Source organism: Haemorhous mexicanus, chromosome 19 (genome assembly GCF_027477595.1).
Source record: "Haemorhous mexicanus isolate bHaeMex1 chromosome 19, bHaeMex1.pri, whole genome shotgun sequence".
Classification (NCBI taxonomy): Eukaryota; Metazoa; Chordata; class Aves; order Passeriformes; family Fringillidae; genus Haemorhous; species Haemorhous mexicanus.
In genome coordinates this window covers 3,236,776-3,262,952 of record NC_082359.1, presented here as the reverse complement: position 1 = coordinate 3,262,952, position 26,177 = coordinate 3,236,776, and the positions used below count along the sequence as shown (strand labels likewise).

Sequence of the window (26,177 nt, the reverse complement as noted above, 5' to 3'; positions counted from 1 at the left end):
AGGAACTCAAGTAATGCCCCTTTAGCCAGCCTTTCTTCATGTTGTCCACTCTGTTGCACTTTTTCTGAGTATCTACCCTAGAAACAATCAGTCTGTTCACAGTAGAGCTGTGAATGAAACAGAGAAAAGTTCCAGAGATTTTTATTTTCTCCTTTGGAGTTCACTCCAGGTGAAGGAGAGCATGTGCATAACTACTTCTGTAGTCAGCCAAGTGGTTTAATTACAACTTTGGCAGCTCTTGCAGAAGCATGTCAGAGGTATCACTGGGTGTAATCAGGAGATAGTGCAAATGAATAGGGCAGAGCAGTTGAAATTTAGCTTTAAGTTATTTTATCAAGAGGAGTGAGCTTTTCCAGCTTTCAATTAGAAAAATTAAATATGGCTGGTATTTGATAAATGCTCTACTAGAACAAGAAAACAGAAATGCTCAAAAGAAATGGGGCTTGGGGGCGATTTAAGTGTCTGGACAAGAAGTAGTCAGAGGCTAGAAGCAGGAGGTGGAGATGACAATTTTCAGATTCCTCTGCTTTCTAGCATCTTTTGGTTTTTTGTTTGTTTTTTTTTTACCTTTTAAAAAAGATTGTAACCATTGACTGGTTTGAGACAAAAATATGGGTCTTATTGCAAGTATCAATTGCAAGTCTAAGTTGGCTTAGACTGTTGAGCTCTTAATTTGGATAAGAATCCTTCTAATCCATTTTATCAGGTGCTGTCAGCAGCAGGCACAGATTCTGCAGCAGTGGCTGGAAATGAGCACGCAACCAGGAGCCCAAGATGGTGTGCAAGGAGTTCAGGAAGAATTGGGTCAGGTGTGTAAACAGCATTTAAATTGAAGCTACTGAAGTGATTATCACTGTGCCATGCACTTAGCCTAAAGGTTGATGGTAGCTGTGAGGAATTGTGTAGAAAGCTGTTAGTAAATTCCAAGGGAAATTTGTAGTCAGAAGTAAGCTGAGGAGCAGAAGAGTCTGTGTAGATGCCTCTTCCTGTTTGTTCAGAAATGTAACTCCTGCTCCAGAAGACCTTTCTGAGGCTATTTCCTAGCTATGGATCAAGCTTTCATAGACTCAATCTGAAATTTTTTCTGCAAATTCCCTGTGTGCAGACTGGTCCTGCCCTGCTTCCAGGCCCCAGGCTGACACAGCCAGGTGTGGGTACTGGTACCTCTGAGCTGTTCCTGAGTGACACAATCTGCCACGTACTAGCCCTCAAGTGAGATAATACAAAAGCTGCTGGAGCAGCTCTTGCTGTCAAAGAGACTAAATATTGTCTTACTGTACCAGCTTCTGTTGATGCTGATGCACTTGTGTTCCCTTGCAGTTGCAGGTGAGGATCAGCACTCTCACCTCAGCACAGCTGGCTGAGAGACATCACGTGCAGGCCCTGCTTGCCCGCCTGCGAGATATCCAGCTTGCCCTGGATCTGTAGGATCTACCAACTTCCCAGCTCAGGGGTAGGACTTTTTGCCCCTTTCATAGCAGGGGACAAGGGAAGAGATGTATCCATTCACTTAGTTCTATGTATGGAATTTATATTTGATAAATTAAGTGAAAATAATTTTGCTTTTTTTATTGTTACTGTAGCTAATCAAAACCAAACTGGAGCTACATCTACCTCATGCTGTGCTTGCAATACCTAGTTTAGGTTACCTGTCATGCCACAAAGATAAGCAACACAGATAAGACTCTTTATTTCAAAATGTTTGCAATTAAATGAGTTCATGTCAGTAAGTCATACACTTTGACATACAAAAATACCGTGCTACTGATACAGTTGAATTAAATGGATTCTCCATGCAGGAGAAATTCACAGCATTATCAGTACCCTCGAGGAACTTTTTCACTCCTGGGGTGCATTGCTGGCCCCTGCATCACAAGCAATGATGGTTTATTAGCTTGCTCTGCACAGTATTAAAACCATCATAACATCAGCCACTTGCATGCTGAATCCTCTCTTCCTTCTGAGATTTCTAATAAAGCAAACATCAAGCAACCCATCCTCCATCACTAGGCTAATATGTACCTTCAGATACTATGGATGATGCTGCTGAGTAGGAAGAAATTAAAGCTTAAACTTCCTTTGGCTCTGTCTGGATGTCATAGACCCCAGTGGAAAAGAAGGAAAAGATTCAGTTGTCTTCTTCTCTCATCCATTGGAACAAATTTGATTTCTCTTGTTAACATGACATTGAAGTTTAATCAAAAAGCTCACCCTAACTTTATCCTCTTGGAGCTGATATTTGCCTTACTCTTTTCTCACTCTCAAAGGTTTAAAAAGACTTGTATCAGGTACTATACTGCTGCAGGAGTAAACTTGCTAATACCAAGAACTTTAACAAGATAGATGGCTGAGAGCCACTTCAAGCTTTCAAACTCCTCCCTGTGTGAGGAAACACTGACTCCTGGAGCCAAATGAATTTTCTCCTGCTTGTCACCCAAACAGCCACCCTCATCTGACTCATGCCTGGCTCCATCACTTAGAGGCAGTTTATCATCCCTTCCTTCCTGATGACAAGCTAAGCATACAGGACTTGGCAAACTGGACATTTGTACAACAAAATTAGATTCTATTTTCTGCAGTGCATACAAAGAAGGTTTCTTTAGGAGATCAGAGCTCATCAAAGCCTGTCATCTCCTTGAAGTAGCAGAAAAGTAGCTCAAGCAAGGAAGTAGTAGGAGAAATCTTTCAGAAAGCACAAAGGCAGGTTTCATAAGCGTGTCCACTCCAACAAGCTCTGGATAGCAAAATCATGTTTGAGTGCTGGGACTTGAAACAGTTTATTCTCAAAAAACAATTTATACATTGCTTTAAAACTCAATTCCTCTTCACTCTGGCAGTGGTTTTTGTCAGTGCCACATGCAGTAGATCCAAGGTGTTAGATTTAACTCTTCTTGATGTGAAGTCACAAAGAGGCTTTAAAATTTTACAGTGGATTAAGCTTCAGCACAAAGATTTCAGCCCCCAGCACATTCCTAGCATTAAGTATGAGGGTACAAGTCAGAGCCAGTGTGGTTTTTTGTTTTGTATTTTGAATAAGACGAAGTTGTTGCCCAGTCAAGGAAGGGCCAGATTGGCACCTGGGAAGCAACATGGGATTGCTTTGAAGAGCCATAAACATTTTAAACACAGTCAGTGCATAGGGCATTTCACTCTGTACAATAAAAATTGGTCCTGAAGTAGCTGAAGCTGTTCTTTAACAGAGGAACTAATTCTTCAAGAATTTAGTGACAAAGTAACAAGATACATAGCAGAAAGGAAAAGCATACTTTAGTTGCCATCACATCACCCAGCAAAAATATGCCCTGTGTCTTCTAACTCCTTAATCCAAGAGGTAAAGTTAACTGTCTTTCATAAAGACAAAAACCTTAAGGCCTGGAATAGCAAAATAAAACCATGGATTAGGAAGAGGACACAGTTTTGTCTGTCTTAAAAAAAAAAAAAAAAAAAAAGAGAGAAAATCACAAGATGACAAGTTCTGTTGTCTGGAATGTAGACACTATTTTCAGGTTTAAAATACAGTGCAAAGCCCATTTTTAAAGCAACAATGTCAGACAAAAGAACTAAAGTTGTCTAACAGCACAAAACTCAGGATGAGGGATGAGTGTCACTCATTGTACTGACTGACTGTTGTATATTTTGCTTTGTTTGGGCCATGAAGCCACACCAGCAAATTTCACTGTCTGGCCATCTGGCATTCAGAGACTGCTTTTATTTAGCAATTTGGGTGGGGTTTCTTAGAATAAAATAAATATGAGAATATATTCTTTACTCAAGGTCTGAAAAACAGATTCTGTAGATACAAGGTCCAAGGTCTGACTCAGCCTGTCAGTGTCCCTTTAAATACAGGTAATCTCTACCTCCACCCTTTCCTACTGCACCTGCCTAGGAAGGCTTAAAAGGGACTTAGAGGCTCTAAGAACATAATTATCTTGTGGCACATTCAGGGGAGAACATGAAAGACTACAGGCACAGGGTGGGCCTGAAACCACCATGGGCAACATCTTTAAAGGCAGCTGTACCCGATACATCCATGATCATTCAATTCAGTTTCTACATTCAGCAGCAGGTAAATGTAGACCAAATATTTTCAAGTTTAATGCAGCAGTGACATCTTTCTTCCTCCTCACCCAGGTCCTGCTGAGTGATACAAAGTTGATAAGTGAAACACTCAGTGGTGTGAATAGAGTCCCTTTTTATAGAAAATCTTCCTTCTGAGACAGTTCCTATAGAGAGCCCAGTGCTTCTCCAAAGCGGATTTTCTGTCCAGCTTTGAGGTTGAATCTGAAGTCCTTGGGTGCCTCAAAGATTAGTACAATCGTAGAACCTAAGTTAAATTCCCCTAAATGTTCCCCTTTCCTCATGGGGATTCCCTCCTTGTTGTTGTTGGATATGAAGCTGAAGTCGTTGTAGGAACCTTTAGAGTAACTTGGACTGTTCGTGTGCAAGTCCTGTACAGAGAAGGAAGAAGAGAAGGATTTACTGGAGGATTTCAGTGCTCTGTATTCATTCATGATCACAGCTGTGGACTGTGCACACTCATGCATTTTCCATGAACTCACAGTTCAAAGGTGCAATAGGAATATTTTTTAAATTGTCTATATTGGAGACAACACTGTTTAAATCAGTCTTAGAACAGCAGTACTGTGAAACACCCTGATTTCAGGGTAATAAGATTTTTTTTTAAATTTTGTTATGCTGCACTAACCTCAACCATTAACAGAAAGGTGCCTGCAATGATCCTGCTCACCTGGTCAAAGTAGATGCGGATGGAGCCCACATTTGTTGCTCCTACAGCTGTTAATGAGAAGAAGCCATGTTTCCAGTCACCTGTAAGGACAACCCGTTCATTGTGGCAGAACAGTTCCTTGATCCAGCGAGCAACTCCAGGATTGACAGACATCAGAGAGCCTGAAGAAGTGAGAAAATATTCAGGTTAGGTTGTCTGGTTTGTAGCAATATTGTAATGCCACTCAGATGGTGTTTTCAGTGGAACTGGAGCAGATCCAGTAAACAACTCTGTCAGTTATTTGTAGGAAGAGAGGCAAGTGCCAGGCAGAGCAAATGAAGGAGAAGTCTGTGCTGAAAACAAAGGGGTCACAGAAGGATGCGTGTGGTGGGTCAGTCTCTCTCTCATGGTGTTTGAAATCAAATCCAAATACTTGGGGTTTTGCTAGATACCAAGAAGTAAAATATTTTTATCTGCAAGAACATCCGATCCCAGCTCCAGTAGTGCAACTGTTCAGTTGCATTTTCTTTGCCAAGTGCAAGCAGAGATCATACTTTAGGCTACTGTTTGGTGTGATCTGCAGAACTATCTATATTTCAGGTACAAACTGAATAAACAGTGTTTGGGAACAAATCAGCTCAGCTTGAATCAAGGGGTACTTCAAAGAACTCAAACAGTTTGAATACAGTCCTACTGTTTTCACCATTTTTATGTGATTTGCTCTGGTAAACTATACAGCTACAAAACTCCTTACTGTTTGAGACAAATCACTTTTCTACTATTGTCTGTCATGTTACTGTACAACTTCTGCACTGGTGTGTCTCATTCTGCAGAGGCCCATAGCAGTGCTTCCCTCCATAGCTGCCCTGCAGCTTTTTCCTTAGGAACAGAAACCAACCTGGGAAATGCCGTCGGTGTGACACTGTCCAGTCCGTGGGCGAGTGGAAGCAGTGATAATCCCCTGGTGCAAGGTAAATTACACAGTGGTAGAGCTCATTCCCCTCCTTTGTGACCAGTTGTTTCTGAAAAGAGTTACCAGCTGGGGCTGCAGAAAAAGAAGGGAAAGGAAGGGGTTAAAGATATTCCTGCTGGAGTCATCTACCTTAGCCAGGCAGTCTATGTTAGAGCCAGTGCAATAGCAGAGGATCAAATGCAGCTCATGTGGATTGGTGAGACTACAAAAACATAGATTTCATGCAGAAATCCAGTATTTCCAAATGTTCCTTTCCAAGAAAATTAGATCCTGGATTGTTTCAATCACAGTGAAAAATTTTCTTTTGGAGTTTGCCCTTCCCTAAGTAAAACAGCAGAAACTGAAATCCAGTACAACAGAATTTTTATTAAAGCTATCCTTTAAGAGCAGAATTTGTGAAGAGTCCCCTAAGTCATTAGAGGGGTAGTGCTTGAGCATGGATCTTGTTAAGGAGTAGCTTATCCAGTTTTTGCTGGCCAGTGCTTGGGCCCATTTCAGTGTGACAGCAGGAGTGCTGCAGCTATGGTATAGCAACAGATCCTGGAGTCAAGTGTAGGAACCAAGCAACTCAGTTCAGATAATCAGAATGAGCCAGGCATGACTGTATAAAGCACTGGTGAGAAAGAGAAGAACTAGAACAGCGACATGGTTACCCACAAAGAAAATGAACCAAACATCAGACCTGCTTTTGTTCCTGACAATGCAAGAAAATGTTACTTTTTTTCATCTCTCTTATGATTTCTGAGAACACTGGAAGGGCACAGCAGAATAAATGGAGAACTGACACAGAACTCACCCTGGCTAAAATGCATTTCCTCTGTGGAGATGCGAGGTCCCAAGAAAGATTCCAGAGAATAAGTAACTCCTTTTACTTGCTCCACTTCACAATTTTTTACCTGTCCGAAATTCAGGATCTTTCCATCAGAGGGACTAATCTACAGCAAAGAGAAAAAATGGAAACAGTTAGCAGTTCATTAATTCCTCATGAAGCAGTGCCATTCCTCTGGGGGCTGAGGGAACTGGCAGTGCTGGGTGAAGCCCTCCCTCCCTCTCACTCACCACGCTGTGCACGCCGCAGACCGGCCGTGCCTGTGGTTTCAGCTTCCTGCGGAAGAACTCGCTGAGGTTCCTGTAGTGATGCAGATCCTCCACAGCTGCCTCCTTCATGTTCACCCCGAAGGTCCAGATGTACAGGCTGTACACCGGCTTCCGCAGCCACGTGGGCAGCTCCACCTGGTTCAGGCGGCCCCAGGCTCGCGAGAGCAGCCGCGTTGGGACCGACTTGTACAGGGCAACCTGAAGGGAGAATGGCAGCAGGTCAGTGCTCTCCCCACTGATGGCTTCTTACTTCTTCCCATAACACAGGAAGGATCAAACTGTTCCTGCAAACCCCTCCCTTGAGTTCATGTAGCCTTTAAGGCAGCAAAAAATTTACACTGCACTTCATCCTCATTCCCTCCATTCTGGCGAGAGTAGACAAGAGACAGGGTGAAACTGAATATAACTTTAAAGTGAAGCCAGAATTTCCACTCCCTTGCAGGCTGAAGCTCCACACTGAAGTTACTGCAAACTGCCCAATGTGAGGCTTACAGAAAAAAAAAGACACTACACATATTCTAGTAGAACGCTCATCAGAAAGGCTTAACATAACTGATGTATAAATTTTTGTGAATAACTAAATGAAAATTGACTGGAAAATAACCTCTCAGTGTTGGATGACATGTTCCTCAGATGCAGCTGCTACTGAGGGTGCTTCCCACACCCAGTACTGTGTGTTGTCTGCTCTAATGACACAAGTACCATCAAAAAAATGTACCCACTGGATGCAGCTATACAGGTATAAACTTAGACCAGCCTTACTCCTTCTCTCACAACAATGGGAGCTGCTAATTGCAAGAATATTAAGTGCCTTTATTTCTGTAGAAATACACCTTTGGACTTGCACCAAACCCCAAGTTTTAGCAAGGAAAACAAATGAAACAAAGTTGGCAAGAGGTATCTGCTGTTGATGGAAGAGGAGAGATGACAACATCTTTCTGTTGATAATTCCAGCAGACAGCTCTTCTGAGGTTTGTGGTACTTGCTGTCAGCCAGGAAGCTCACATGGCTGTGATGTAACTGGGGGAAGCTGGGGAATATGGACCAAGGGAATTGAACACTCTGAAACCAGTTTTGTAAAGGAAGTGGTGATCTGCTGACTGGTGTTTTTGAACAGCTACATTCAACTTGCAGCTAAACCTTGGGATTTTTCTTAGTGAGAGTCATTTGTTCTCAAGCATATCCTTCATTATTAAGTCTTGCAAAACACAGCCATAAATACAAGCAGAAGTATGCACTGGCTTCATCATACCAAATACAGCAAATGAAGATTTCACTTACAAATCACCATTGTGTACATACAGGGATATTTCAGAGAGGAAGTACCAACCTAATCTTACTTCAGATAAAACCTTCTAAATGAACGGTGCTTTAGGTTATATAAGCTGAAATACTGAAGAAAAAAATGTTACTATTTTAGTTGACATGCCCTATACTGTATTAATTTCTAAAAATTAACTTTGCTGTTTTCCACCAACACCGAAAATGTACATACAACTATAAAATCACATCAATTGTCATAAGCAGTATTTCCTAGCAGCCCCTCCTCTTCAATGGAGCCTGGTTTTCAAGCTGATGGGATCAAACAGAACAGATGTTCAATGAAATAGGCTTAAGAATGGCAATTTTGTTCCTGTTTGCAATCAAAATATTTACTTGGTTGTTGGATTCTGAAATTGCATGATTTGTGGGGAGAATTACTATGTGCCAGGCATCCCATACCCCGCTCTCAACAGTATCAGAGCAGAGGTTTGTGTATCATTTGGACACGCTGGACTACAAATGCTCAATGAACTTGAGGAACAAACCCTCTTGGTGTGAAAATAACAAAACACAAGAGACCAATCCAACAGGACAGGAAAAGGAACTTGTCAAAAGGTTTGGTCTTCCTGGTCCTAGCCCTGATACTGTGAGGTGACTGAATTCCTTCAGAAGTTTCTGTTGACTTTCCCTGACTGTTAGAGGACAAAGCAATTCTCTGCTCCTGAAAAAGTCACTTGTCTGTGAGGCAATTGATCAACACAACCACAGCAAAAACTAAACAGAAGCACGAATTGCACCTCTGCTTTCACACCAGTGACCACCAGGCTGTCCTGCATGCAGCAGCTCTCCCCCCAGCTGCTGCCAGCTCCTCCAGGACACAGCTCCCAGACACGGCACACGAGAGCTGCTCTCACTTACCCTGCTCATAGGCCTCCATCCCACTCTGGTCAAGGGTTTAAGAGCACCGAAAGGCAGAAGGTAATAGAGAATAGTCAGAGGCCAAGAACGGAGTTTCAGAGCAGGCCTAGACATACAGCTCAGCTGGCCCAACCTTCGCCTCAGGGCCAGCTGGGGGAATTGCAACCTGAAAGATTACATACACAACATCAGAGGGTCAGGCATCTCAGCTGCAGAGCCACCAGCTTCCAACAGCTGGGTGAGTTATTCCTGCTAAATGTTTCTTAATCTTTGATACTACAAATCTTTACTCCTTTATTTTGATCAGTTCTTCCCCTTCCCAAAATAGAAGAATAGTTTATCTAAAAAATAAAAGTCTTCCATCCAAATAATAGTGTTCACCCTCATAGGTCACGTTTTATGAATGACACCCTCAAAATCTGAAGGTAAGACCAGTTTCCAGGTCTTAAAGCTTTCACTGAGTATCCTGGTTCCAAACAGGGAACATGTCTACAAAGCCAGTATTTCTACTACTGCACAACAATCTAGCCAAATCCATAGCCAAATAATCAACTCCCCTGCCTCATAACCAGCTGCATCTCTGATTTTTTTTTTTTATTACATGGCTGTCCTGACTCAGAGAGACCTCATTTTGCACAAATGGCCATGGGGAGAAGTTGACCTAACTCTCAGAGGGAAAAGCTGCTCAGCTTCTTAGCAGAGGACAGACATTAGGGGCCTCAGTTCAGACCCTTGCAGGAGGTCTGGATGCAAAACCCTTCAGATCCCCATTTATTCTTTGGCTCCTACTCATGAAAAAACCACTGGCATTTCCAAGGTCACATTATCAAAGGGAAATCTGTCTACCTGAGGGCAAACTATTGAAATGACTGACTGAACTCCTGGCTAGGAGACTGTTCTGCAACCAGGACACAGCGACATGCACACACAAACTGAAGCGGCACAGTCTGGCTGCTCCCAACAGCTCGCTCTCTCAAGGGATCCTGTGACATGAAAGAGGAACTACAAAATACTGAATATGTCTTTCCAAGATGGAAAGAAGCTAAGAATTTCAAAGGAAATTTTTTTGCCAACTCGTTCTTTTCAAAACTTGGATCAGAATTAAAATATCAGGCAGACAGGTATAATTGTCACCACTTCGGGATGCAAGATGGTGCTTTTGGCTCAGAGATGTTTTTTCAGCAGTGAACGCAACTTCTTTCCCCTGAAGAACTAATAAACAGAGAATGATCTGTGCATCTTAATGCATCAGGGAAAAAGAACCCTGAGCAGAAGTGCTGTCTCAGCAGAGTTAATGCAGGATTCTCAGCAGGAGGTAGGACCGACTCCACATGGGAATAGGAAGGGACACTTCACACTCTCCCTCCCATCCCTACCCCCAGCAGCCTGCAAGGGCTGGCGGGCCAGGAGCCGGGTTGGGTCCCGTTCTCCCCCTCCTGCTGCTCTCCCCCCCTTCACTGCAGTCACTCCTGGACCAATCCCTGCAGAGCTGCATCGCGTTGGAGCCCTCGGGCTTCTCACTGCCTTGGCCTGGTTTCAGAGCGGCCCCTCAACTAATTTTTCCATTCTCCTAGTGATAGAGAGTAGAAGGGAAAGGAATGAAAGCTTCCCCATTCCCCTTGTCATGGAACAGCATGCCCTTCTCTGCCAATACAATGTATAAGGAGCTTTATAGTAATTAGGCCAAACAAAAGCTTCGCAGATGGCTCCCGCTCCTTCTGCCCAGAAACCCTCCCAGCCTCCCTCCCGCTTCAGTCACCACTCCTGCAAAGCAGAAAATACTGAACAGTACCTGAAACGAGTTCTCCTACTTGGTGTCCCACCAGCAGAGCCAGCTGGGCCTGGACTCTCCAGCTGTGGGTGCTGGTCCCCGGCACAGCTGCTGCTGCCGCCGTTCCCTGAACGCAGCCTCCGGACATGAATTTTAACTTTGCGGAGGTTGTAGCAAGAGGGTGGAGGGTTAGATAAAGCTTTGTAGCATCTCACCATTTCCCTGTGTGGAGCTCTGGTCCCTGCAGGGTGTTTGACTGACACATCGTCAGGGTGACGGCTGTTGCAAGGCTCAGTCTTTTTTCCTCTACCTCTCTTTCCTTTGCTTGCTCCGGTATAGGAGAGAGGACACGGCGTCACAGTTCCTAAATCCCCCGCTGGTTTGTCTCTGGATTCCCTCTCTGTTTCCCACTTGAATCTCTGCTACGAGAGTTGCAGCTATTGCAAACAAACAGGCATTGTGTCATATTTCAACATCCCACTACAAAGCCGACTCTGCACACGATAAAAATGAGCTGTCCATATGAGCAGTCCTTGCTTCTTGCTAGTCCGGGTGGCCATTGAAGCCCAATTCCCCAAAAAACACCCTGCAGTCTGTCCCAGGCTGCTGGGCAGCAATGCTCTAGTGAGAGGAGCAGCCAGCTGGCCTTGCACAGCTCATCCCAGCACCAGCCTGAATGCAAGGCTGGGAGGAGGAGTGGGGCGGAGAAGAGGAGGAGGAGGAGGAGGAGATAACTCCCAGCTTCAATTCTGCAGTGCAGCAGCTGCTGCTAAGAGTTCTGGACTCTTGGGCACCAAAAATCCCTTCCTGCACTTAGTGTCCAGCTTGTAAAGAACAAAACAGAACGGAATGGAATGTCTTTCTATTTTACAACTCTTGCCAGACACAAATATCCATCTACAGAAATCTCCTTCCATCTAAAAACACTCAGTTAAGGGAACAGGTAATGGACATTTTTCTACAAATAACCAGATACATACAAAAAAAAGCCAGTTTTAGGGCCAGCTTGAGAATTGGGTATAAAAGTGTTATGTGTCCATTATGTGACTTTAAGTACTGTCACAGTTTTTATGTCCAGTAGAACTTAAATACAAAACAGTAGGAAACTGTTTGGTAGCTGGTTTGATTTTTAAAGACCAAAGGCTGCACTGTTTCTATCTAAGATTCTAAGTATACAGAGAAATTTCCCTCTTTAATCCTACAGAACACACCTCAAACATAGATTTTCTTAATCTCCTGTGGCTGGGTTTGGATTGTTAAGGGAGTCCTGCTTCAAGAAGTGGAAGTCAGCTACATCTCACCTCAAGATTAAACCAAATACTCAGAACAGTTTCAGAGCTGACTCTCTAGTGGTTCCATTTCACTTCTGCTTTCTGCTAAATCTGGGTTCAAAACAAACAAAAACCCCCCTCCTCATTTGCACTGTGAAAACTGTGGCTAACAGAGTGGATGAAAAAGAGCACTGTTGCTCTGATTGAGGGAAAGGCTTGTATTGTAATAGGGATAAGGCAGGAGGAGTGGGAGGACCAGCAGGAAAAGCTAGAATTAACTAGCAAATGGCATCCCAGCCAGGCCTCAAAAGGAAAATATTCAAGCAGTAATTGTGTATTTTGATTTGCCTTCAACTCCAAACATTACAGATACTCCCTAGAAACACCTCTGGAGATCCTGTATGAGAATATTTTTCTCGGGTAGAAAACCTCTATATGGTATTCTGTGTGTCAAGAAGTTCCAAGACCTCTGTGCACATTATACAAGCTGAATTTTAACAACTGCAAATTAAAAAAGAAACCCAGCTAACTGAAAGAAGGGAAATTTAAGATCAGTGAAAGCACTCAAAACATACTCCTTCCTCCCTGAGCCCTGTGCCAACTCTTTTTGTTTTCCTACTTAAAATATCATTTAGTCTTTCTCTGGCTGGCACAAGAAACTCCTACACAACAAAAACGATGCCATCTGTATAGTAAAATGCTGAAAGCAGTTAGTCAAAATCCTACCAAAATTCAAAGAAAAGCAACAAGGAGCACAGGGAAGCTACTTTGGGAACATTAGAAATTAGTAAATACTTAATTTTAAACAGCAACAAGCTAAATCTACAACATTGTTTCAAAAGAAACTTCATCTGACCAAGACAAAATTATTGTTCACACTGAACACGTGTGTTCACAGAACTGTGGGGAGAGAATTCCTTTGGAGCTGGGCAGAAGCAGCAGAGCACCCAACCCAGCAGCTCCTGCAGCCTGGGTGGAACCCTGCTCCCCATCCCATCTCCTCCTGTGCAACCTTCACCCTTGCAGAGAGAGAGCAAACACATCACATCTACTTCAGTGCTCTTCCCTTCAGGATAAGGGAGATAACCCACAAGCTCTTCCAGTAAAAATCAATTTTATCCCTCAAAAAAACTTTTAAGGAATTATTCTCAGCTGAGTAACCATGATTCTAAGGAAGCATGTACCCAGATAAACAGCTGACCTGCTCCTGAAAAAAACCCAGACACTGAAATGTTTTACAGCCTGATGAAGGGGGTAGTACCACCCTTCAGTCCAAAACAAAAAATGTGGGGAAGAGAGATTCCTCTCCAGGAAGGGGAAAACATGAGTGTTACAACTTTTTTTTCTCCACCTCTTAAAAAAACTGTGTGCAGCTAAGAAGTTTCTCTTAAGTTCTGTTCTACTTCCCTCATTACATTCACCAGGATGCCCATACCCGAGTCCTGCTGAGCTGCTGACATGCCTGCCGTGGCTGCCCCAGAAGTTACATGCAGTTCCTACAGTGTAAGAAGGCTGAAATGAAAAATCCACCCTGAATTTACCTGCTTTCCATGGGGAAAGGAACAAGAACTGCTCATCAGACAGCTCATGACAGAGGAACTCATATACTGGCATCTCAACAGCTGGACTTCTTGGGATGCAGGCAGTGCCCACAGCTTGTGTCAGCTTAGACATCATCAGCTTAGACAAAAATCTTTAAAATGTTTGGTTTGTAGGGGATGCAGACCATTCCCAAACCCCCTCACCTGTCTGAACTCACCCAGAATCCACACTGGGCAAATAAAGCAGCAGTTAGCAGCAGGTATGAATCCATAGAGAATTATCTCATAGAGAACTGCTAATCTGCCAGCTATGCCACAGCTTCTACTCTGTCAGCTCAAATAAGCATCAAATCCAGTGACCTCTTTTAATTACTTGTCAAATAGTGAACTACTCAAATCCTTCTCTCAAGTTTTAAAAAGACACAGCAAGGCAGTTGCAAGAAAGACTAATATGCAACTGAACTGCAAACCTGCAGCCTCGGTTTTAAACCGTGAGCATGAATCATTAGGCTTGGAATGTGCTGGTCAGTGCTCAAAGCCCTCTGGTCAAACTTTCTACATTTGGTCACAGAACTACTGTTTAAAAAATGCACTGAACGCATCGCAGTGCTGTACTCAAGTGCCAGCAAAAACTGCGCTCTTGCACTCAGGGGCGAGGTACTCGGTGACCGCTGTTAAAGGTCCCGTTCCTTCCCCAGCAGTAACTTTAATATCACAAACCTCATCCCTGCTCCCACCCAATCTCTCCGCAGGCGGCCCGGCAGGACAAACACTGGATACTCCACACCCAGGCAGGAACTCCGGGACACCGAAAGCTCAACAGAACGGAAACCTGAGCGCAGGCTGAGCGTCTGCCAAGGCCACGGGATTGCCGGGCAGCGCCTTCGGGCAGCTCTCCCGGGAGGAGTTTTCCAACGGGACCGCTCCGCGACTGACCAGCGCTGCCTAAGGAAACGTACCATGCTCGGCTGCATCTACCCGTACTGCCTGAAATTCTTTACTTCTCGTTTGAAAAAGCCTTTCTATACTTTCTCTTTGTGTATCAGGAAAAAACCTTTTTATTGTTTTCCCCTAACTTTACAATGCTGTTTCAGTTACTTTGTATAAATAGAGCAGGGAGAAAAAGAAATATTTTAGGATAGCCTAACTGGATGACTGGGTTCTGAATTCTGTGCAAAAAGCCTGTTATACAGTCTCAAAGACCTTCTGTGAAGCAAGGAGATAAAGCTTTATTTTACAAAGTGACATGAAATTTGATGGCATCCTTTTAATACGTTGTAGTAGTAATTTCCAATTAACGGTTTGGAACAACACTCCCCAGTACCACCCCCTCCTATCGCCCCATTATTTTAGTTTAAGATATCAGTAAAGCAAACTCTCAGCTCCAGAAAGGATCTCTAAAGGAAGCATAAGCCGCGTTACATCCTCCCCACAGAGCAGCACCCGGCGGAAGCTGCGCAAAAGCTCCGGCGGCTCCTCGGCCCCCTGTCCGCCCCGCGGGACTCTGGACTCCGATAGGGCTGGTCCAGCAGACTCATTCTGTTTAAATCTACTCAGAGATTACTCATGAGTCGACTTTGGAACATCACCTGAAACTTCCAGCAAGCCAGACTGAATCACCCTTTGGCCGCCAGCCCTCGCACATCTGCCCTGCGGTCCGATAGCCCTTACCTGATGCCCAGGGAAGTCTCCTTCGTCCCTGCTTTCCGCCTTCAATCGCCAAAACGACACCGACCCTTCCTTTCAAAGCAGTTTTCAGACACGTGAACAAAGTTCAGCGGACTGCGAACCCCCCCCATGGCACCGCAGCCATCCCGCCCCCGGGGCCCCTTCTCCGGGCCGGGGAGCGGAGGCGGCCGCGCCCCGGCAGCTCCGCTCCGCTCCGCTCCTACCTCCCGCCGCTGGAGCCGCTCCCCGGCCGCGCTCCGCTCGCTGCCGGGCGGTGCCGGCCCGGCCCGGCCTTAAGGAACAGCGCGGGCCGGCGGCCCTGCCCCGCCTCGCCTCCAGCCACTGGCGCTGCTCGGCGGCTCCTTCCCGCAGGGCCCCGGCCCCTTCGGAGGAGGGGCCAGGGCAGCACAAACGCAAAGGAAGAGAGAGCGGAGGGCTCCGGAACGCGGCGGCCCGCGGGACAAGAGGCACTCCTGGGGATCGGCGCTCAGCTTCACCAAGAGCCGCTGGCCCCGACAACGGGGAAAGAGAATTGTCGGGAAACAAGGCACTGATGCGGATTCTGTGCATTGCACAGCTTCCCTGAGACAGCTTCCCACCGCGTGTCCGGTGCGGGAACACAATCCCACACAGGCACTGGCAGCCAAAGCAGGAAAGTGTGCTCCAGTCTCACAAAGCGCTTCCGAAAAGCTCACATAAATTGCTCCATAAGCTCAGCAAGACGCTCAGGAAGATGCACAGGAAGTTGCACGAGACAGAACAGACTCATCTAGCCAAAAGGCCTTCCACTGTTTAGATTTTAAAAAACCCCACAAACCCAGACTGGTTTTATTTGGTTCCATTTGCCAGGACAACCGAGAAAAACATTTACACCCTTACAGCCTTTACACAATCTGATGCTGTTGAAATGTCACTGGTTTTAACATTTTCTGACCATCTTTCTTGTGTATTTTCAACCACTTTACAAGGATTTTTTTTAGTAATTGCATAGATGCTCCAATGAAACTCCAAGCATCAGAATCTGGGAGCAAGAGTGAGGAATAAGAGACCAACTGGAGATTATATTTTTTCCAAAGTCGAATAAAAAAAAAAAATCAGATATTCTTTCATTATTAGCTCTTTCCTGAACTTGAAACACACCTCTTACCATAATACTAAATGTCTCCTCTGGGCCAAGAAAAGCACCTTCTGTATTGTGCTGCCATATGAGCTCCAGTATCCTCTGTTACATAAATACAAGCACTTCCTGCCATCAGTAGGAAAGACTGTTGTTCTTACCTCTGAGAATCCAGATCCTAAACCTATGCTCAAACACTTTCCTGGTGAATTAAATTGTTTTTACAAACTGGCCCATGACAATAAGCTGCAGTTTGACCACTGCAGCTCACTTCCAGAGACGTTTACTGTGCTTTCCTGGCACATGTCACTCCAATAAACACTGCTTTTTCCTTACACAGAACAGAGCAAACTACAGGAGCAAAGGACACCTACAAGTTCCACTCTCAACACTCTGGTTCATCTGCTCACTCAGTTCCTCCAAACCCCACCTCTGGCCAAGCTTTCCCACAGTAATTATCTGATCCTGTATCAACAGTGCCCTGGTGCCCAGGTAAGAAGAAGCCAAGTGCCTCAAGTTAGCATATGAATGGCATGCCATGCATGCAGATCCCAGCCAGGAAATGTTCTGTGACAGCAAAGATTTGGAACAATAAGCTTCCATCCATCTGATAAACATCTACCAGTCTCCCTCCAAGCACTCTGCTTTACCTCATCTAATTAAATGAAAGCTGATCCCCACTGGTATTCACAGTAGGAGACACTAAAGCCTTAATCAGCTCAAGCTATTACCGACAGAATGTCTCTAAGAAAATTACACAAAGAAAAGGTCTGTGCTAAAGAAACAGTAGTTCTGTCTTTCCCTGTGGAGAAACTTAAGGGACACTTGACTTGCACCAGATTCATTTCCCCCCCACCATCCTTTTATGAAGCTCAAGCAAAACAAAACCACACAGAAGTGTACCGACTCTGTAATTCAATCAAAAATGATGCACACCTCAATCCCAGCACGTACCTCTGCTACAGGGAGAGCTTCCCTGCCAGCTCAGCAGGGTTAATGCCACTTAGTTAATACCATACTAAAGGGTTAATACCATTTAGTATCTGTCTTCTCAGAAGCAGGGCAATCTGCCCCATACACAGAGCTGGCAGGTGGAAGATGCTCCACATTCCCACGGGGACCGAGGCTGGGACAGTGCAATCAGCACTGCAGAGCAGCAGGCTCGGCAGCGAGGGCACATGCACCGCTTCCTTGTTCTGTATTACTCTTTCAAAGCCCGTTCAATCCCACCTGGTCTCTCTTTGCCTATGCAAAGGTTTATTCTGCCCTAAAAACAAGACAACACCCCCCCTCCACACCCCTTAGCGTGAGCCCAGTGATGCAAAAAACCAAAACAATGGAAAATGATCGGTCAGCAAAAAACTTCATTCTACAATAAAAAGGAACAATGCAGCTCTTATTTTTCTTGAATCCTTCATTGTTTGGAATATTTCTTGCAATGTCTGACCACAATTTCTCTTTTTCCTCATAACTATTGAGCTTCCTTTCCCTCCCTCAGAAGCATTCAACAGAACTCAAACACATCAGGAAGGACTGGGATGTCTTGTTAGTGTCTCCTACTAGGGTCTGCTGCATCTGGGGCCCTGCTTATCAGTTTGAAATTCTTTGTGTGTTTCCCCACTGTAAAAACCAAATCCTTTAAAGCTGTTTCATCAAAAGCAATATGTGCTCTTAGCTTCACCAAATAATAACAAATCAGCATATCAGCATAATGAAAGAAGGAAAATGCAATAAGAGAATTACCCAATTTCATACCAAAAAGTATGAACAATAACAAAAGAATATTTGTTTTCAAGCATCAAAATTGAATTGACATTGCCTTGTTAAATAAATACTCTGTGGACACTTACCAGTTCTTTTTTTTAATCAGAACCTATTTGAAACAAACTTCAGCAAGAAAAGAATGTACAGAAGACAGATTTACAGACAGATTCCTGAGGAGCTATCATAGGCTAAGCTGTTAGCATCTGGACTGTCTGGATCATATCTGGTTTTGGTCACTACTGAAATTTAGGGATTCCAGCCTAGTCTCCCACAGGCATGTGGCCAAATCACTCACACACTGGCAGTGTGCTCAGGAATGCAAAGAAACTGGAGTGCCAGAGGTCACACTGAAGCATCTCCTACACAACCTTACAGTCCTGGAATCTTTAACTCCTTGCCTTCAGAAGTGACACTAAAGCAGGCACTCATCTGGCTGTTTGGAAGAACACCACATATATTTTAAAGTGTCCAACATGGAGTTGAACAATATACTTAATACTTCAAAGGCAATACAGTAGTTACAGGAAGTCATGAAGTATTTACTTCAATGCTGCAGTGGGTGTTTGGCCTATGAATACCATACACACCACCTGCAATTCCACAATAATTTCTCAACTCCTTGGAATCCAAAAGGAAAAGCAAAAATCCCTCAGGATCAAGAGGAATTACAGACTTAAGTGGAAAAAAAAAAAAAACCCTACCAAGAAAAGATCTTGCTGTATATTCATTCAAGAAACAGGTAAATTTTTATTAATCAGGCATTCATTCCATCTCAGCTTTCTTGTAAAGCACACATGGTGCCAGCCACACTAAAAGATGGAGGAGTTGCTGGCAGTTCCTAATGTATAATGACTTCAGCCAAATGAGTTACTGAAGTGACAGAAACTTTAGTTCCATGAGTTGTCAAGAACACATATTGTTGTGGTGTCAGCAGAGGCAAATTCAAGACTCCCGTGTTGAAATGGAATCAGAGGAGCTTTGCATCAAACGTGGCAGAAGTAAAATTGCCTCAATTTTCTTACCTCCCATTCACTTGCAAGCTTCACAGGCACCTCTATGCCCCTCTTCTCCAGCTGTTCCAACTTGTAATCCTCATATTTTCTGTATCCTGCATATCCTCCTCCTGTAGCTACCAGAACATGGAAGGGCCGCAGGCGGAAGGCTTGGCCCACTGGAGCAGTGTGCAGCTTCCTCCTGTCTGTAACAGAAAAATCCCAGACTTAGAAAGAGAACAGCTACACAGTAGAGAGAAAGCAATCCTGTGCAGTGAGGGGTATGAGCTGGGGTGATGAAAATGTCATCAGAAAATAAATCTGACACAGAAGGTATGTACAGATGCTCCTGACTACTCCAGTTATTGCAGTTTACCAAGTTACTGTAACTCAAATGACCAACACCAATTGGTCATCTGTGGTTTTAACCTCATCCCTGTCCCTGCCACCCCACATGCTTCCAACATTCTTCTCCCCAAAATATGTATAAACTGTGCTCCCTGAAAGCCCCGTGGAGAAATACACAGAATTAGAGTCTGACAGCACTATCATAGCTTGCAGCTGTGAGAACATTGCTACTATGTGGAATAATCATTTGCTGGGGAACAATCTGTACTACTGTGAAGCTTTGTGCTCCTCAGTCATTAAAGCTTTCACTACAGTTAGGGAATCTCCAGACTGTACAGCTAACTGGAAGAGGGGAGGAAATGATGACCTGTCTTAGAGTAGGTGGGCTAACAGGAAAACAGGCCCATTTCTGCTGTAATACAAGCCTCCACATGAAACAAAGAGATGTGTAGTATTATATCTGTTATTTACTGAATAACTACCAAGCTCCTCCTGCCTAAGTCCAGCCCTGCAGTCACTGTGACATACAAGGACACAGTGTGGTCACTAGGCAACAGACTGAGCGTGGGGCAGGCACAGCTGTGGGAGTATTTCCCTTCCAAAATCTTCTGAGAAAACAAATCTGTCCAGGGCTCAGTCAGTATTAGACTGTGCTGCTCATGTCTGTCTGCCAGCCAGGCAGAAGTTCTCAGCAATGAGGAGGAGTCACTACCTGACAGAAAATGCCCAGAACCAATTCTTGATACTGATTGCTGTCATTTCCACAGCAATCATTAACTTGGGTGCAGCAGAATCAAACCCAATGAACTTCACCTTGCTCCATCAAAGCCAGGCTTCTTAGGGTTTGACTATGAAATGATGCATGAGCAACCAAAAGAATTCAGCCAACACCAACTCTATTTCTAGGCACACACAGAGACAAAGCACAATTGTTCTGAGGTCTGGAGAACTTTAGTTCTAAGGAATTTAGTTGATTAGAAGCATTCAGCCATGATGCTGCAAAAAGATGCCAAATAAAAGTAATTCTTGTCTACATTTTGTTTTGTCAAAATAATATTTCTTAATAATTTCTTTCCTACACTTGTGATTTAAAATATTGCTATATATCCCAAATGCACCATAAAACAAAACCAGCTTTGTTCCTTCTTAAAAAAAAAAAAAAAAGTATTTTCTTTTCTGGGGAGAAAAACAACAAGGCAGCAACTACTGTTACAGTTAAGATTCTAAAAATTATTCTTTCCTAAAGAACAATGCTCAGGGAAGGAGAGGGATCATTTAGATCAGCTGAATGTTTAAAAAGACAGACTTACTTGAATTTACAAAGACTCTACAACCTTTCAACTTTGTATCACTATTTCAACAGAAATGTCTGTACACAGACCAATGATACTCTTTAGCCCTAAAGCCTTTAACTCCCTTCCACCACATCTTTGGTTCTAAATTAGCCAAGCTGCTCAGCTATTTCAGCAATTTGACAAATTCCCAAACCAAAATCCCTCAGCAAGAGCAGCTTTTTCTGGTTTGGATCCAGAGAGGGGCAGTTTCTGTTTCAAGAACATTGATTACACCCATGTGAACATTTCTCCTCCTGCAACAGTGACCAAACCAAGTGCTGTTCCACAAGCCACAGCAAACACAATTTAAGTTGTTGATAAATGAAGAGTTGACTTTTCCCCATCTCCAGCATTAATGAAACAACACTTCTGTAACTGGTCTCCAAAACATTGTCATTGCAAAGGCATCCAACATGCCACTGTCAAGCTTACTTGCCCTGACAAAACAGAATTCCACACCTTTCTCACCCAAGTGTACAAATTTTAAGACAAGAACACTAGTTACTGATTCTGGCAACAGATCCAGGTTCAGGCAGCTGGCACTGCTTAGATTGCAGCTGAACATCTTGTTCTCTAGTGATGCTACTGCTGCTCCCTGGAAAGGAGCATGAGAGTGTGTGGAGAGCTCATCCTTGGCACAAGAGCCACCAGAAACAAGTGCAGGGCAAGAGGAGAAAGATGCAGGACTGTCAATGTACTAATAACATTTTTAGATACTACCCTAAATCTGAAGCCCTCACAGATAAAGCCAACCTCTTCCAGAACTCCCTTAAACACTGAGTATATTTAGCAAAGGAGAATAAAAATTACTAACAGTTTCCTTCTCTGGGACAGGTGAAAAAGATACATTCCCTCAGAAAGGCTGGAACATTCAGGATGAGAAAGGAAAGTGAATAATGGCAGGAGTGCTCTAGTTTATGCAGACAGATGCATAAAGGACATGACACAAACCCTTAGAGGAGGCCATTAGAAGGCATAGAGATAAAATTACAGAATTATCTTTCCTTTAAGTCCAAATCAGAATCTAAAATAACAATGAATTAGAAAATGCCAGGCTAAAAAGTTGACTTGTTAAAAACTCAAAGCTAATTTTGACTAAAATGACCTTTTCTTCCTTGTGATCAACAACTTTGCATTATGTCTCAGCTTCCAAGATTTTTTTTCTGTAATGACTTTGATTTATAGACAACAAAACCCTGCTGTTTTATTCATCTGTGTAAGCATATTTTTCAATAATGAAATATCCATATATGATATGCCAGACAAAGCACTTGGACAGGCCAGTTACCCCAAATAAATGGTTTTAGAAAATGCGTCCAACAGCTCAGCTGGCGAGGAAACCAAAATTGAAGACTTGTGCATATATTGCAATGCACATGCTACAAGTTAACAAATATTCCTTAAAAACAAACAGCAATATTTGATCTTCACAGCATTAGCCAGCTACAGAAACATCAAGTGCACATACCATTTTAACCAAGTCATAAACATTTCATGTAAACCTACTCTGATTTCCTGATCTATTAAAATTATAAGATTGAAACATAAAAGGATATTTATACCTTTTCTTTCTTATAGGGCTGTTAAACTGCTGGAATCTGAATCTCTCAGACTTTTCAAGGTGAACACCTGGCAAGAGCAGCACTACAAAGCAGGTAATACAGTTGAATATTATAAATATGCCTAAATTTGATGTTGCCCTTCCCAGTCAGTCACTTCAGTAGGTGTGGAAAGTACACAAATTATTGCTCATCAAGTTCATTTAAGTGGGTTTTTTAAAATGTAAAAACACTGTCCTAACATGAATCTTTCTGGTAAATTATACTGTGATTTAAAAAATAATATTTGAACTCTAGACTCCTGAGAAAACTAACTAAAGTGCAGAAATTAATTAAGAAAAATAAACCTATGACTAATGGGGTTTAATTTGCTATGCAGGAATCATCTTCACTAGCAAAAGTTTCAGATGCTTTGTAAAGTTTGAAAACAACAAAGAACAACAGCTCAAAATAAATCTTATGAAAAAGGTAAATATACTTATTTTACTATGTGGAAAACACAATTTGCAAACTTGTGTCTAAGAATTTGCCTTTAATTGGTCTTTGATGCTGGACTTCCACTCTTTTCATTTCAAAAAATTTATCTTCCCCAATTTGCCTAACTGTGAGTGACCCTGAGTTTAAAACCACTTGTGGCTACAACCCATCACTTACCACTGAAAAATGTCCTTGAAGGAGGCTGCTTCCACAGGACTCCAGCTCTAACACACAGGCTCCTATGCACCAGCAAGTTACAGCTGCACAGCAAGCTGCAAATACAACAAAGAAGAAGTGGCTGCTTAAGTACAAATGTCTAATAATGCAAATTTCAGTAGTTCAGCATAGTCACCATCTAATATTTAGCAGCTGAGTAACAGAGGGAAAAGTCTACTCAAGTTATAAAATTTCCACAGCCTAGTCCCTTTGTGGTCTACTCCTTTCCTAAAAAATTTTGAAAAATCCTACAATCTAACTGCTCCTGCAGCTTTGTATTTAAAGATGCATCTTTATATTTTCTTTTTCTTAACAAATACTGACATGTTCCTCTTGGGCTGCTGTAACAGTGATACTTTTCTGAGTATTGTAGATGCTGATCTTGCCAATAGCCCTTTATTTATGTTATCAGCATGTACTGTTGCTTGGCCTGTTTGGAGCTCTAAAATGCAAATGGAGTGGTAAATTTTATAATTATTGCTTAGTACTTGGGATTATTCTATTTCCACTGGGCTGCTGCAACTGTGTCATTTAAGAACCTCCTACAACAGCAACTGTCTAGAGAGACACTTAGGATTTGGTTCATGTAATTTTTACCTTACCATCCTGGATTTTGGATTCTATGAAGAAGTAATGGCATTTATTAGACCAAGTGGTGTAGTTGAAAAGTAAAAGGCTGCCAGGCACAGCAGTTCTTCTTTAGAATTTACCTTACCACTCTGTTCACTGGTGCACTGCAGTGAGAGTGGTTCTGCCCCTCTGAAAATCCATAAAATAGATTTGGCCGGCCAATATAGAGAAAGGGTTCACCCAGGACTTTTTGTGTGTTTAATATATCATTTTTAATTTCATGTTCATAATAAATCTGACAAGAAGACATCCAGTTGTACAAGAACTGTTCCGAGTCTGTAAATAAGCATGTTTAAACAAGTATTTGACTGTGGCCTGGCAACATCCTGCTGTCAGACAGGATCACAGGGAGGAGAGGGACAGTGCTCTCACCCCAACAGGCTCAGACCCTTAGGAAGAACCAGCTCTTTGTGCAACCTGCTCATTCTCAGCAGGCAGTGCCACAGCTGGGATGTCTTCATCTGCCCTCTGGCCTTTCATCTGCTCTTGATCAGATACACGGAGGACACAATTACTTCAGGAGCTTACAAGCTATTGCATCATTTGGGGCCATTCAATCTCAGGAAGTGATTATTAAGAGTTTAAAGACTTAATTTCAGGCGTCTTCTGAGTTACAGGCATGATCCCTTTATTTCAAAGAGGAACCTACAGGCTTCTTGTCTAGAAGTCACACCACTATGTCAGCACACTCGGTAACTATGCTTTAACATCAGCCAACCACCAACAGTAAAGTTTTCTCTTACCCCTATTGCAACAGTGTCAGAATATCTCACTGTGCCCTTCAGCTTCATGGTCTCTGTTAAAATCCCTGCATTAACCCAAAGGTGACAGGACAGACCCTCCCCAAGCCCCACATTCTTGTACCCACGTGCTAAACCTGCCCCACTGCTGCATCATCTCCCAGGATGTCATTTCCTTGGCAAGACAGAAAAAGTGCTCCCACTGCTGCACAACCTGTATGCTCTACAGAGCAACACGTTGTGATCTGTCATGAACAACGAGGTCACCTGATGCTCTTGGGTCACACCAGGCCTAGACTAATTTGTGGACTTACAAGGCCTGTTTTACAACATATCAAAACACTTGGGATAAAAGGAGCACTTGCTCATCAGTAAGCTGGGAGCCTGTGGGCTACTTCAAAGAGATTCAAGAAATAAAGAACTAATCGAATTAGCATTAGACTTAAATTTAGCAGAAGAGTTTTCAAATCCTAAAAAGTAATGGAAAACATTAATAAAACTTAGCTGCAGCCTAAAGCATTAGTATTTGAGACATTTATTAGCCTTCCCACATAATAGTCTATACAAAAATGCAGTCAGAACAGGATGAGTTGTGGTGGCTTCACAGGAGCATCCAGGAGCTGTTCCCACTGCTGAGGCAGGGCAGGGCACCTGGGGCTTGGTACTTCCTCAGACAGTGAAGGACACAACATCTAGCCCTAAGCTCTTACCAAAATTGCTTTTGGTCTCCAACACTGGAAAATCAGTTTCCATCTTACTCTGAAACCTGCCTAAAAACAGGCAAAGGCAACAAAACTAAAACCAGTCTCGCCTTCCCTGCTCCTGACAGCCTGACCTTGGTGGATACAAATGCATGTTGGAGTATTGACCCCCTGCCTCTCCCACCGGACTGGAGGCTGATAGAGAAGGAACTGCCAAGAAATTCCCTGTTAACTGCAGCCCCTCTGTGTCCTCAGCCATCTCTGGACGAGGGACAACACTCTGCTGCCAGCACTGGGGCCGGAGGTAAGAGAACAGAACACTCTGTGCACAAGGTGTTTTCTCCAGGTTTTGAGAGAGAAGGGGGAATAAGGGGACTGTGTGTTCTATCCAAGAACAGAGAACTGTGGCCGAGAAACAGCATTCCTTAAGCTCTTTGGTTGCTATGAAAAGCACAAGCCGTAAGAGGATATCTGCAGCAGAGGAGTCTCAGTGCCCGGCCAGGTGCCTCTCACAGCCATCCCCCGATTGCATAACCCGAGGGGCTGCAGCTGCTCCCCACCTACCGACTGCTACTCAGCACTTACACACTGACAGCTACAGCCTGCGAAACCCAGTCACAACTGCACAAGGCCACGCTTCTCGTTCTTAAAATACTCAAAGCCCTTATCTTCCTTTCCAGCTTGGAGAAGGAGGGCAAGGCTCCTTACATGTGCCAAGGGCAGGGGTAAGGCTGCAGAGACAACCGCACTCACCCCGCTAGGGAAACGTCAGCGAACGAGGGGGGCGAGAAGGGGGCGGCTGCGGCCCCCGGCCCGGCTCCTCCTCCCCCGCGGGGTGCCGGCTGTCAGACAGGGCTGCCGGAGCCAGACAATGACAGTGACAGTGACAATGACAGCCCCAGCCCCGCCGTGCCCGTACCTGCTCCGCGCCGCGGCCGCCGCCATCTTCCCACGCTGCCGCCGCCGCGTCCTCTGCCGCGTCCCGCGCGGGAGGGCGGGAACAGCGAGGGGGCGGGGCCAGGGGCGGGGCCGCGGCCATGAGGGGGCGGGGCCGCGGCCGTGAGGGGGCG

The 26,177-nt window shown here is 43.9% G+C and overlaps 2 protein-coding genes across 3 annotated transcripts; both read right to left on the bottom strand.

Moving 5' to 3' along the window:
* Positions 1 to 1,666: 1,666 nt before the first annotated feature.
* LOC132336096 (phosphatidylserine decarboxylase proenzyme, mitochondrial-like) lies at positions 1,667 to 15,211 on the bottom strand. Of its 2 annotated transcripts, XM_059863221.1 has the most exons (8): positions 10,965 to 15,211; positions 10,771 to 10,887; positions 8,979 to 9,144; positions 6,759 to 6,995; positions 6,496 to 6,634; positions 5,625 to 5,771; positions 4,748 to 4,908; positions 1,667 to 4,448 (listed from the first exon to the last, which is right to left on the bottom strand). In XM_059863221.1, exons 1-8 carry the CDS (start codon positions 11,012 to 11,014, stop codon positions 4,224 to 4,226), a joined length of 1,242 nt encoding a protein of 413 aa, XP_059719204.1. In that variant the 5' UTR covers positions 11,015 to 15,211; the 3' UTR covers positions 1,667 to 4,223. The 2 variants fall into 2 exon arrangements, with proteins under 2 accessions (XP_059719204.1, XP_059719203.1); XM_059863220.1 differs by having other exon boundaries at positions 10,771 to 10,967.
* LOC132336097 (phosphatidylserine decarboxylase proenzyme, mitochondrial-like) lies at positions 11,065 to 26,106 on the bottom strand. The gene is made up of 4 exons (XM_059863222.1): positions 26,027 to 26,106; positions 22,998 to 23,092; positions 19,133 to 19,308; positions 11,065 to 11,186 (listed from the first exon to the last, which is right to left on the bottom strand). Exons 1-4 carry the CDS (start codon positions 26,050 to 26,052, stop codon positions 11,172 to 11,174), a joined length of 312 nt encoding a protein of 103 aa, XP_059719205.1. The 5' UTR covers positions 26,053 to 26,106; the 3' UTR covers positions 11,065 to 11,171.
* Between the last annotated feature and the right edge of the window lie 71 nt (positions 26,107 to 26,177).

Bases quoted from the DNA above. Each gene is read 5' to 3' on its own strand.
- LOC132336096 (XM_059863220.1), bottom strand. From the start codon at position 10,967: ATGGTGAGATGCTACAAAGCTTTATCTAACCCTCCACCCTCTTGCTAC. The intron at 6,635-6,758 runs GTGAGTGAGAGG...TCTTTGCTGTAG, and splicing joins TCTGCGGCGTGCACAGCGTG to ATTAGTCCCTCTGATGGAAA. The intron at 5,772-6,495 runs GTGAGTTCTGTG...CTTTTTCTGCAG, and splicing joins GGAAATGCATTTTAGCCAGG to CCCCAGCTGGTAACTCTTTT.
- LOC132336097 (XM_059863222.1), bottom strand. From the start codon at position 26,052: ATGGCGGCGGCCGCGGCGCGGAGCAG. The intron at 23,093-26,026 runs GTACGGGCACGG...TTGTATTTGCAG, and splicing joins GCGGCCGCGGCGCGGAGCAG to CTTGCTGTGCAGCTGTAACT. The intron at 19,309-22,997 runs GTAAGTGATGGG...TTTCTGTTACAG, and splicing joins TTCAAGGACATTTTTCAGTG to ACAGGAGGAAGCTGCACACT.